The sequence below is a fragment of the Anser anser genome (genome assembly GCF_964211835.1).
Source record: "Anser anser genome assembly, chromosome: 2".
Taxonomy (NCBI): Eukaryota; Metazoa; Chordata; class Aves; order Anseriformes; family Anatidae; genus Anser; species Anser anser.
This window is the reverse complement of record NC_139721.1, coordinates 78,858,839-78,872,865: the sequence shown is the minus strand read 5'-3', so window position 1 is coordinate 78,872,865 and position 14,027 is coordinate 78,858,839. Positions and strand designations below refer to the sequence as shown.

Genomic DNA, 14,027 nt, shown 5'->3' with positions numbered 1-14,027 from the left:
TAGTACTGTGAGAGAACTGCAGCACCTATACGGACATTTTCTCCTCTCTAAAGATGAAAAAGACATTCTGAAGTGATTAAGAATGAGGCTCAGTTTGATTACAAGCTAACATCATACTAACATACAGTTTATCTGGGAAAGAAAACAGTCCAATGATTTTTATGTAAAACTCAGTACTCTTGGCAGATATTCTTCAGAACATTGTCCCCTCCGCTGCTGTATATACAACATTTCGGACATTCTTATTAGCACTGGAAATCTGAATCTAGAACTTAAGAGTGTTAAAAGACAAGGGAGAAAGAGGAAAAAAAGAACATAAAATTACAAAATCTATTCTCCATCGGGGGGGTGGAGTTAAAGAAAAAAAATACTTTAAAAAGAGCAGGATTGTATTTTTGGCAATAAACCTCTCTATATTTAAATTTATGTAAAGATACCATCAACGACTTCCAAGAAATTTTTTTTAAACCTAAAACCCTGAACTTAAATTTGTGAACCCAGATGCAAATAGAAAACCTCCAGCACCTGGCAAGTTCTTTCAGGTTAGTCAAAAACCATGTGTTAATTTGAGTCGTCACATCAACAGATGAGGACAGGACTTATTTTTGTTTAGGGGCATTTCAGCAAAAAAGCTAAAGTGGGAAACAGCCAGCACAAAGCTTCCTCAAGCCAAACCAACAAGAGTTGATCAAGAGTTTTGTCCAGTAATACACTAAACTGAACATGCTAAACTGAAAACCATTCAACCGTTTGTTTGTCCTTTCAGTTACTTTCTGTAGCAATCACCATCGGTGTTGATTTTATTAATGACTCACAGAAAATACATTTGTGTTTCAGCAAAAAAACACAACCACTAATTGAATTTAGCGAACACCACATTCAGGTTTGGTTTTGAAAAAATATTATAAATGAAATTGAAATTACATGGAGAATATGAACTGCAGAAAGCTGGAAGCTCCTGCAATAGAATTCATACATTCAATTTGTGTTGTATTATTATATAATAAAATTGCTTTTTACAAGTCATATGTTGTGGTTTTTTGGGTAAAGTTTATGGTTTTCTTAGTAAGTAGGCTCAGCAACACTTTTGAAAAGCCCAGCCTTAGGGCTGGAAATTGCCAGTCACGAATACAAAGTGTCCTATTAAAGCTCTCTTTCCCAATCTCCTCTCAATCCACATTTCTAGCATTATAAGGGAGAGATGTTGAAAAGTTAAGGCTTTGACTTGACTTACAAAGAGCTGCACATACTGTTTCTCACCCTAAACCTGAATTGTAATTTTAACCTGGCTCACCTAAAGGAATGGGAAGTAGGAGAAAATACTAATAACTTTGAAATTTTCATCTCCTTCAGGACACACGAGAGTATTTACAGGACTACACACTTTAGCTGAGAGGAAGGGCCTTGTTCATATGCCTTTACTAGATGGTGTACTTAAACCCCCAGGCACGTCATGGCAAACCTAACATCTGAGCACTGCCTATCACACTTGGTCCCTGAACCGTAAGGGGGGAATCTCTGAGTACAACGATAACGCGATATATCCCACTTGCCCCTTTCTCTCAGGGCGTGCTGGAACATGATGGCAACACCTCTGGAACACACTCACATCACACACTTGGATTAAGGCTCTCCAGAGGGTGGCCCAGATCATTTGTTCTGCTCCAGTCAACATCATATCCAACCAGTGAGCCACACCAGCCCAAGCATTTGCGGGTCTAAAACTCCCTCGTACCAACAACTGGCTACTGAAAGCTTCGGAAGCTCCTCACCTTTTCTTTCCTACCACCCGTCACTAAAGGAACATGCTTCCCCTGACACAGCTAGTACATGTTGAGCAATTCAAACAATGAACTTATTTCAGTGCATCACCACCACAGCGGCCTCTGCCAAGGCGTAACTCATGACGAAGACCTGGCCTGACACACTTTAAAAGTTGCTCTGTGGAAGTCTCCTGGAGGCTTCTCAGTGGGGCACCAAAGTCATTTTTGAAAAATTAGTCAGAGCCCCTAACTTCATGAGCAGAGCCAAAGCCAGACTGGGCATTACTTCAAACTAGAGAAAATCTTCTGGCGCTGCTACACCTGAAAGAAAAATGGTAGCTATTTTGCTCAGCATGGTCTTCTGAAACATCTCATGAGGGGAAAACCTTACCATGAAAAAGCAGTGAAACACCATAAAAGAAAGTTAAGTTTTTGAGTAGAAGAGGGGCTTCTATACTTCCTCTTGATGGTAGCATAAAGGCTGAAAACGGATGGCTTCCAGTGGTGGCAACACTGATAGCAACACCGGTGATACGAAAGCTTAGTGATGTAAATGGAAATGCAATAGCCTGACCTGATCAAATCATTTCCAGAGCTGATCTTGATACAACAGCAATGGCCTTGTGATATGATATTAGCAACTCTGATTTTGAAGGCTGACTTTCCATCTCACTCTAATAGTTCCCATAGGTGCTTGGGCTGGATATAAAAGACAGCAAAGCCTATGCACAGAACATGTTGCCCGGCCACACCAAGCAGGGACTTCTTTCAGCACATCATCAAGATGCAATTTTGATATATGAATGGGCTCCTACAGCTCAAGGCTTCTGTATGCTATCCAACATAGTAACACAGCTTTAACAGACTAGCCTGTTTCACTCACTGAGCCACATCTGTCCAGAATTAGCATATGTTGGCTGTTTAGTTTCCCAATTTTTCTCTTTTTAGTTATCTCATGTTGAGCAGCGGTATGCTTTTGAGTCCAGTCAAATACTTTCTGGACTGTTTTCTTTGCGGGGATATTCCTTCACATTACAGAGCCAAAGAAAAAAGTACTAAAGTGGCTTTCAGCACTTCGAGAGTTGAAGATGCAAGGGGCATGACAGGATTTTTTTTCCCCCATCTGGTTCGGCACAGGGTATTCCCCAATACACACACCAAAAAAAATAAAATAAAGAGAGAAAAATCCTGTCCAGAATGTGCAGCCGAAAGAAACTACCACAAAGTGGTGATGGAAAGGGAGAATTAGAAAACAAAAAAATGCCGAGGCTAGACTATTCCCCCCTTCATAGCTTCAGTGAAAGCCCCCCATAGTAAACCCCATCATATTCTTAAGTGCTAACAACAGCACATAGCAAAAACAAACAAACAAAAAAACACCTCAGCAAAAATACTATCCAAAAACACTGAAGCAGATTACTTGCATTGTGCCAGACCAGCCAGTTCAGTTCCTCCACAGATTAGTTTGTTTTCCTTTTCTAAAAACCTGCAGAAGTATAGTTTACAGATGAGCTTTACACATGCAAGGCTACAACGTCCAGCTAGAACTGCAGTAAGATTTGCAACATCCAGCCAGGTTTAAAAACATGAAAAGAGATTTCAGATCTTAATGCAGACTGATATGAATGCATTATCTACACTAGATCTGCACTTTATGACCATTAGATCTTGGAAATATTTCTCAGCTTTTGATAAGTGATCAGCTGTTTAGTTCTTCTATTTCCAGACAATTTATTTTTATTTTTAATTCATAAATTCGATCCAATATGTTCTCTTGCTATTTCCCGAGCTGCAACTTTCTCATCCTTAATACCTTACCAAGCAGGTATATCACAACATGCAGCACTGAAAATGGTGCTGAAAAGTTGTACAGCTTCTCTGCAACAACCTTATTTTTTCTACAACTTCTGTTCCACACACTGGTTCCGTTCTCATTACGGTATCTTTTTGTTGGCCGTACTGTTTTATTAATGTGTTTGGCTGTCTACTCAAGAGTATGAAAGATTGTTCTAAACTAACAGCACAGAGTGTTAACTGTGCTTTTCCCTTTCAGTTCAGTCTCTCAGGGACCGAGTATTTGAAATCCTAATTCTACTCTGACAGAAATTTTAAAATTTCTAGGAAAATTTTCAAGGAAAATCAAAACCCTTTATAAGATGACCTGGCCCATGAGGTTTATCTTAAGGATACAATTAATTTAAGTTGTTCTGGCTGCACAAACAAACAGACTGGAAAAGAAAGATGCTTACTTGACTTAGTAATTAGCTGTTCTTTACCACCCCCTCTACCTACCTACCATATTTACATAGTCATCGATTCAGGAAAATGGGGAGGAAAGCCACTGCTCTGGAGACAGCATGTAACAGATTAAGATGATACTGTTAATGCCATCAGAATACTAAAGAAAATAAGAAAAAAATAACTATATTCTACTGGTGCTCTGGTTAACTATGCAGAACGAGGAGAAAAACAACCTATAAAGCTAGTATCTTGAGCACTGGAGGCAAAGAAGAGTAGATACTTCATAGGTATTAATTTTCTTACAAACTAGAAGACATTGCAGCATTCAAAAATCCACACAGTCCTTTAAGATCACTCTTTTTGTCTAGAGAAGAAATCCAACAATCCACAAGACTTGAAACAGCACCACCTGCATACATGCTTATCACCAGGACACAGACTGGCTATTCACATGAAATGGGGTTGCTTAAAACTTGAGTGCTTTGGTACTGGGGAGAAAGAAATGACAAAACCCTCAAGACCCCCAGAATCAGGCATGTTTTGCTGGGATTTCAGTTTTTGACGCTTCATTCAAATGACTTCAACTGAAACTGCCACATACACTGATAACACTCCTTATCTGAAAAAGGACACTAAAAAGAAAAAAAACCTCTAGCAACAGAAAGCACAGAAAAAACTCACATGCATATACAAGCAGCACATATGCAAAAACCTACTCTTAATGCAATGTGTTGCAAACAGAGCTGTTGTTAACATGGAAAGCTTGTGACAGAGTATGGTACAAGAATGTCCAGGTAAAGTCCTGTATATTTAAGACCTACACTACTGTGATCATCACGATGTCTCCAAGATGACAGCAGCATACACAGCGTCCTGTGATGCAGAAGTAGTCTGTCTAACAATGACAACGCTGTAAGTAAATTAATCCCAAAGAGCTCCGCAACCACAGGTGACTGGTAACACATTTGAAGCATTTGCTAGGTCAAACCCTCCGGCATTACTCAAGAGAAACAACAAAATTACTGGTAACTGACAAACGTGTGGTGGACCATGTGAAAGAAGCGGGTAGTTTCAGTCCCTTTACGGACTGACGGACAGATGTCTACAACATACACAGCAGTCCCCTCAACTGGCACCTCAAAGCATCTCGGACAGACCAAGGACTGAGAAACAAGACCTCTGTAACAGCCTTACTTGAACCAACTTCCACACAGAAGTGAAGCATGTAAGAAAATCCACTGTTGCCTTGGCCATATACTTCAGCAATAGCTTACTCTCCCCTTGCTAAAAGCCTTGCTTCCTTCCAGCCTGAATGTGTGCAACTTCACTTGTAAGCCAAGCACATCATGTTATTCTAAGGTGGTTCCTCTGCATGGGGACCCATGGGCTGTAATCAGATCATTCCCTGCCTCTCTCTGTGGATATTGATCTCTGGGACTGAGCTTGAACGACTGTCAAAGCAGAAGAAATTCTAGTGCCCCTTAGGAATAGTGCCTTCCTGCATTACACACAGCAACCACTGCCCGATGCAGTGGAGGAAGCACTCTTGCTTTTGCCATGTGTGTGTCCAGTGGCAGGAGACAGGGAAAGGTTAAGAATGGCAGATAAGGATGCTCCAAGTCCAGCTGTTGGAACATGACTGTCCACAACAGCACACGCTTCCCAGGATGGGATGCAGTTTTATTCAAGCAGCCGCACAGTCCACACCAGCATCCTATTTGGTTCGGACCCACATCCTTCTCCAAGCACCATCCCTCAGAACAGGCTCAAACACCTGGAATTTCCACAGTGAAACACATTACTTTACAGACATGTAACCAGATTCCTGTAAACACAATTAACAAGATTTGCCTTTACCTCCTTCATTTAGATCAAGTGGCACAAACTTGGTTAGACCCCAGCCTTAACGGAGCAGAGTTACTGAAATTAAGGTAATGGTCACTGACATGACTTTGCTGTGTGTACTACTCAACAGCAGTAAGGCAGGTTTGAATGCGTTGGGTTTTGTATCCTCTAACATCCTGAAAAGCTCTAGCAGGTAAAGAGCATTTGTATTTGACGGGAATGTATCTTGGAGGCCTTTTCACAGCTTTTGTAGGGTATCCCAAAGGAGCAATGGTTGCAGGGACAATCCAAAAGCAAAGGCTCTAACGGGCCTAGCTGGATTTTTCTGAAGAAATATGTTGTCTGTAGACAGGGGGAAAAACTGCTCAGGAGGAGTTAAGTGTGTCCATCTTCACTGTGTATTCTGACTGCACCTGCTTGGTTAGGATATCTGGACGGCACAGAAGTCAGACCTTTAGGCCTTTTGGTCTCCAACCCCAAAAGCTATTTGACCTGTCCCTAATAAAAGAGTCCTACTAAGAGAACCAACTGATCACCGCCAGATAGACAATTATTTAAAGCACATGGATACCTGTTTTCCCATCTGCCTTTCACCTTCCCACATTCTGAATAGAGATTTTCAAACCTGAACTAGCTGCGAGAGAGATTAGAAAGCAGGTGGCAATAAACCTAATTGTTCTCTTCTGCATGTGCCTTTTGTGTGGATTTATAAAACCCCTGTGAGAGTTCCACCGGCAGCTGTCCAAAGTGCTCTAGAGGAGCCACCAGGGCTAACGTCCCTGTGCAGGAATACACACGGTGCTGTCAGACACCACTCTCACTCAGGGGGTTCCTTCCATGCATCTGAGGTAACAAACCTTGTTCCACATGGCATGCAGTCCTTTCACTTGGACAGGCCACCAGTTACCTATAGTTTTCCTGATGGAGTTATAAACACGCATCTTTAGATTACAAAAATGCTTACCTTAGTGGTTAAGACCCCGCACAGCAATGGTGTACTTCATTGAAGTCACAGCCTTAGGATGCTTTCTAAATATAAATTAATTCTAGATCTGTTTTTTATTAGAGGACAAATTTTCTTGAAGCAGTTTATATGAAAAGACTTAAGTGGCAGTGTTGCAAGACAGATTAGTCCAGATTTTAGCAGATTCCTACCTATCTAAAACACTTGAAACCTTACAAATAAATTCTATGTCTTGTACTTAATGTATGCTGCTAATGTCTAAAGGTATAAAAGGTCTTATATTCCAACTGATTCAACCTATGTTTTCTAGTTATTCCACCTTGAAAGTACACAGTATACACAGTAGCTTCCCAAGGCCAAACTTTGACTATGAAACACCCATAACTCAAAAGTCCATGAGGATTTGTAAATAATCATCAAAATAACTTCTGAAACCAAATTTCAGTGAGAAAACATTCGTTTTAAATCATTTCTCCTCAACAGGAACACACTATGAAACCTAAACCGATATAACAAGTGTTTTTTGTGAAACTCTACAGTCATTTTCAAGTAAGCTAGTAAGCTATGAGGAACTAAAGAAGCGTATTTCCAAATACTGCAGTACGCACAAAGCACAGAAAGAAGCACACATTTTAAAAGCTACTGTGAATACTTTAAACATGAACAGGTAAAAACAGTCTGTAACATCACATACTCAGAGAGGGGCAATGCTGTCAGTTATTAAAATGGAAAGTAATTTTACAATCTAACAAGTTGGTGTTCACCTTATATACTGACATTTGCTTTTACTTCTGGAGTATTGCTCCTACCCCATATGGACAATGACACCAGATTGGTCATTTTCATTCTCTATCCAATGTTTTCAGCTTTAAGTGCTGTATCAGAAGAATTTGTGTATCACAACAAGCACTACTGTAACTTCAAAATCTGATGAGATATGGGTAATTTGTCACCTCTTGGAGAGCACAGGTCCCATATTTGTTTGTTCTACAGAGCACCAAAAAAGGCCGAGTTCTCTTTGACAATGTATTACTTCAGGAACATTGATTTTTCTATTTCTAAAAACACTTACCCTTCCATGGCTTGCAGAGAAAACTTTGCTTAACGAAATATTTGTAGCATTTTCTATAGGATGATTAGGAAATACTTAAAATACTGTTAGTAAAAGACAAATGCAACTACCATAATACAAAAAAACCAAAAAAAACACAGCTTCTCAGCTATGATCAACATCCATATAAATGCACACACACAAAACAGGGCTCCTCAGGGAAAAATGCTTCTCATATCACAGCAATTGCATGTTTAAAGGGCCGAATAACATCCAGTGTTCTGAACACAATGAACACAAATATGAGCCCTCACTTTCTGCCAGTGAAGTCTGAAAATGAATCAGAAAAGCATTCCCATTTGACTTCAGTGGACTTGAGAACAAGCCTCGAGCATCATGTGGATACAGAAGCTGTACAGAAACCTACCTACAACCTGGGGAAGATGTAAATAACAAAGGAAGCAACACAACCTAGCAGATATTTTCTAGGCCCTTGTTCCTATAGAGAAGCATTTAGTTGCACACAAACTCTGCACCAAGACCATGAGTGATAAAGCAGTTAATAGTAACCAGCTAAGCTCCTGAATAAACAAAACTTGCAAACCTTGCACTACTTTAAGAACTGGGAAGAAGTTCAGCTTTCCACACCACCAGCACACAGACAAATATATTGCATGCTGCAAAATCAGAAGGCACAGTTAGAGAAACTTTTCTTTCAGAGGCAGGGGTGAACAAAGCAAGTCCACCCTCAGCCAGTCACAGTTCCCACTCCACTGTAATTTTTCAGACTGCATCATGAACCAGATTGGGAACTGATCTCAGTAAATGTAATCATTCATGTCTTCTGTGGGGGTAGCTAGAAAAGGTGACTTGGTTATATTTAACTCACGCAAGCTCCCAGATCTATTCACCATGCAGACCCACAAACAGATGCACCACCACAAACGATGGCGGGGGGAGGAAAGGGTCAGCATGTGGGCTGCCAAAACTACCGCCAACACCACAAGGAACACTGGCCTGAGGTTGCAGCTGAACTGTGCCATAATTAGTCTTCCTACTTTTCTAATCATGATGATAAAAAAAAAAAAATCAAGCCTCTGCTCACTTTAGAGAACACCACCCTAGGGGAAACATTACACCTCCCCTAGTCAGTGTAACTGCATCTCTCCTCAACTAAGGAGAGTCTTGAAGATCAATGTTTCAGAATTAACCTGCATCAGGCACACCGTAAGTTAAATGGACACTACAAAAAACAGTTTTCACTTCTAAGTTTGAAGTAAGCCTTGAATTCCAATATAAATCAAACGGCAGGATTTTAAGGTGTAGCAAAGCCCAGCCACACTTCCTTCTTCTCAAGGTTAACGTGGCATAAAGAAAGTCTGACGGCTGAGTCAAATACAGGAGACCTGCAAACTGGTTCCAGCTCTTTCGCTGCTCAAGATGACACAGCAAGTCGTGTCATTTCAACTCCTCAGATCAGTTCCCCTTCCGTAAAATGGGGAATAATACTTCACGTTACAGTGCTGGAGACATACAGATGCACTGCTGCCTTAGGGTACATTATATGAAGAAGGACTTGTTTCACCCACGCCCCAAGCCTTAGTAAGGCTATTTTATACGGAAAAGGACTGCAAGCTTCTCAGATGATTCGTTTTGAAGATTCAGGAAAGTGGCCTAGTACAAAGGAGAGTTGGTAGTGGGAAAAGGGGAGCTGGAATATTGCTGTTTAAGTGATGCGTGAACTCCACACAGAAGAAAACTTACCTTTACTATTAGATTAATAACAATCCCATTGTTGTGTTATATTGATTGACACTATAATTGTCTCTCCCCTCGTCAGCTACATTTCTTGTTGTTGTAACAGCAGCAACAACAAAATTTGTGACTGAATCCCAAGAATACAGCTGTCAAACATTTCCAAATTCCGTTTCAAAACACCAGACATACAGAACATGAGATTAACCCCAAGATGAGTGTGACAAGCAACTGCAAAGTAAAGGTTTATCGTTGAGTCCCACCCCTCTTACCTCAAGCATAGGACGGGCACTGTCATGAATGGAAAGAATGTGCGTAATGTTATTCTTGCTCAATTGCTCTACATCTCGGGCATCTGTGATGAAGGAAAAAAAGGAAGATTTTTTCTTTAATCTCCTGAAACAGCCCACCCCCCTTTCCCTCGTGCACATTGAAAATCACTGTCATTGCCACATTTCTTTCTGAAGCTTCATGAAGTAAAGCAAAACCCCAAATGCAGCTGTTCTAGAACACCATCAGCAGAGGGGGAAGGGGAAGAAACATTTCAACTCCAAAACAAACGATATACTATATAAAGAACAACCTTAAGTGACTCAGGAATGTGTTCTTAAGTCAAAAGTTTCATGTATTTTGCATCTGAAATATAAGTCTGTGCATGCCTGTGTGCAGGTGATGGCCATCTGAACAAGCAGCCAGAGCTCCACAAGAAATAGCTTACCTCCTCTCACCCGCAAATCCCCCTTCAGGAGATACAATTTCACTTGGGGGGGATCAGCCTTGCGATATCCAGGCCTGAGGAGTGAAGCCAACCAGGTGGCTTGAATCACCTGAATTAAGGTATCAACAGGCCAGCCAACACCACAACTAAATCCTTACTTTCTGTGGACTAGCAGGGACAAAGATGCATTTAGCTAATACACAGCATAATTTTAAGTCTGAAGAGAGACTGAGGAGATATTGAAAGCATGAAAAATGCTGCAGCAAGGAAGCATAGTTGTGAAAAGGTAGTTCCTAGACCTTTAACCAAGGGGTTTCAAACATTCAAAACTGGAAAGCAAACTAGGGTGAAAGAAATTTTGATGCTAGATATTGTGAAAACATGGGTTTGTTTCTATGAGAAAGAAGGTAAAATAGATTATCTGTCATCATTGAACAACTTTCCCCATGCTTAACCATTAGCATGTCAGCAAATGACCTCAAAGAACCACTAATACAGGTAAATGTTAATTTGTGTCCACTTACTTTTGACCTTTTTGCGTGAATATGGCACAACACATCATGGCAATTACAGCAGTGGTTTTAAGATGTGAACACCTGCCTTCCCAATCAACCCCTACAATCTGTTCACATTAGCCTGGTTTCACACAAAAAAAAAGAGCACTGACCACAGAGGTTTCAAACCGGCTCTCTCTAGGTACAAAAATAACAATAGTATCACCTGTACACTCTTTATGTACAGGCAAGAGTTCAATCAGCATCTCTTGCTTCATATTATTCCACTCTACTATAAAGTTTCAATGCCTTATCTACATCTGAAAGAGGAATTGGACATTTAATTATACTGCCCCACAGACAAGATCCACACAAGAAAAATAAGGGGCAACAAAATTTAAACCTCATCCAATTACGAAAGCTTCTTTGGGGCTAATAAAATAGAGAGAAGATTCAAAACTGAATCGATTTCACTCGCTACTGCTCAAGCCTGTACGACTAACACAGATACCTAGTCCTTCAGGAGAGAATTAGCACAAATTCCACCTAAAACAGGAAATTTTAATTGTTCTGTGAAGCTGGAGCTTATTTCTAAGATTCTCAGAGTGTGCACTTCAAAGAAGAAATGCCAATGTTTGCCAGGAGGGGTCTTCTAATACACCAGACCTTCAGATTTAATAATAGTGTATAGGACAGTCCTGATTTCTCAGAGAACACCTAGGCAGAGAAGGGGCTGGAAACCCTGGAAGCCAGCCTAAACGTGCCTAAAAATCAACAGACTTCAGGGGCTGCTGGCCAGAACTCATGGTGTGAATGCACACCTAGCACAATCAGATCCCACCCTCTAATTATCAGCATGACCTACATGGTAAGCAGTGGCTTCACATACAAGGCAAATGTCTTTAGAAGCAGGTATGACCCACATTAAGCACTGACTGCTCTGGTGAAGACTTAAAACCCTTACGGATGCAGTACAACTCAAAAGGATTGAAAGATTTTACTTCTTCAATTAACTAAATGAGTTTCAACAGATCAGAACTACACAGTAAGTGACATTCCTAGAAGCAAGCTAGAAATGACTCTGTCCTACAGCTGCATCCCAGGGTAACATCAGGTCCTTAATATATTTAGGAACCAATCATTCAAATCACAGAAAATAGAGGAGAAAAAGCTTCCCATCCACTGACTGTATTATCTGGATCTAAACCGTAAACAATTTATGAAGGGAAATTCCCCTTGTTCCCCCCAGCCCCTGCCATAAGTCTTCTACAGATAATATAGGCAAAGCTGATTTAAACAGCAGTACAAATGAGATATCCTGTCATTGACAGTCTTGTACCATAAACTCACAAAAATGTAAGGGGTTATGTAAAGAACCCCCAAAAGCCAGAAGAGTTACCCATAAATGACAGCAATTCTAACTTCCTTACTATAGCACAGTGCTGTACAACCACACGCAGGCTCACATTTTGAAATCACAGCGAGAACCATCCCATTTTGGAATTTGATGATGAAAGAAACCTGTCAATCTATCTCGTGCATCCCCGAAGGTCCCTCAAACGTGGGACTATTCTTCACAGTAGATTACCTAATGTTCTGTTTCATACAATGAAACGCTTCTGAGCTAATGGGGACTTTTGAGTAAAGCCTCCAGAAAACTCACTCCTGGTATAAGAAGATGCAGTCCACATTGGAGAAGTCTTCCTCTCTCCCTCCCATGCCCATATTTAGCTTCTTTTTCCTCAATTTCAGCTGCAGAGTCTTTCCCATCTCTACTACTAACAACAAAATACAAAAGCATTGGTCATGCCAGGAACAGGAAAAAAAAAAAAAAGCATTTCAGTGGTATAGGTTTAGATCTGCAACATTTAACTGCAACACACCTGTTAATTGAGAAGATTAGACGTCTCCACACAGTGGAGACAATTTCATTTCATATTTTCAGTTTGTTACCTTTCTTCCCCTTGGTTAACTATCCCATACTAAAGACATCCTTTCTTCTTCCTCCTCCAAAGCCCACAATTGACTTTGCTGTTAGTGTGAAAAGAAACATGCACTCTTGTAATGCAGTAAGCTGGCAGCTATTAAATTTTCAGTATAAAACTTTAGGTTACGTACACAAAAAACAAAGCAAGTGAGGCCCCTAAGTACAACATCATCAGGTCTCAACCTGCAGATACATAGAGACTGCAGACAGTTTCATCATCTCTAGCGTTTCCTTGTTTGGTTCCTGTATGTTTTTAAACAAAACACCTGTTCTTCTAACACCTTATATTCTGCTTTGCAGAGAACCAGAGAGACATTTAAAATAGAGGTTTAGACTGGGTATTAGGAAGAACTTCTTCACAGAGAGGGTGGTCAGGCACTGGAGCAGGCTGCCCAGGGAAGTGGTGGAGTCCCCATCCCTAGAGGCATTTAAAAGACATGTGGATGTGGCACCAAGGGACATGTTTAGTGATGGGTCTCGGTAGGTCAGGTTGATCGTTGGACCTGGCGACGGTGCAGGTCTTTTCCAATTGAAATGATTCTGTGATTTTAAGGAAAACCCAACCTCCAGTGGTTCAGACCACTAAGAGCTATTACTGAAAATGAATGGATCAAAGCTCTCCTGATGGGAGAGCAGAGTCCAGTGACCCACACTTACAGACACAAACATACACACCCAACACATCTGCACAAAAACTCCACATCTCCCATCACCACTTCATATTACATTCTAATAAATATTCTGTCCCAGACTCTCAGGAGGACATTTGCAGGGAGTGAGGAAACTGAGGAAAAGTGCTCAATGTTCTCTTTAATGACAGTACCTACAAAAGGTCTTCCTTTAAAAGATGAACCTGGAAAAGGTAATAGTATCTTCATTATCTCCTGTTTTCAATACCTGAAACAAAGCCTTAGAAAAAGGGAACTTTTCCCACAAGCACTACAAAGCTGTTAGCAGGACGGATCTAGAAACACAGCAGAACCACTTGGGGGGCACTGCCTTTTTACATTCAGGAACAGGAAGGGCATAAACTTTCCCAAGACTCTCCAGGTCATCCACAGCAACACTGGACTCTTCAGGGGAATTAAACCTCATATTGTGGCTTTCCCCTTCAAATCAAAAAGCCCCCAAATATTCCATTGGAAAAACTTGAATCTTCCAACTATGAGTACAAGCAAGGAAGGACACAAGCTCTTTAAATATTCAAGG

General features: G+C 40.7%; 1 protein-coding gene across 2 annotated transcripts in view; it reads right to left on the bottom strand.

Moving 5' to 3' along the window:
- DUSP22 (dual specificity phosphatase 22) overlaps nt 1-14,027 on the bottom strand; it is a 134,514-nt gene that overhangs the window by 18,606 nt on the left and 101,881 nt on the right. For both annotated transcript variants that reach the window (XM_083825326.1, XM_083825327.1), the window contains exon 3: nt 9,892-9,974. In XM_083825326.1, coding sequence (XP_083681452.1) covers nt 9,892-9,974 — 83 coding nt within the window. The remainder of the gene's footprint in view (nt 1-9,891; nt 9,975-14,027) is intronic.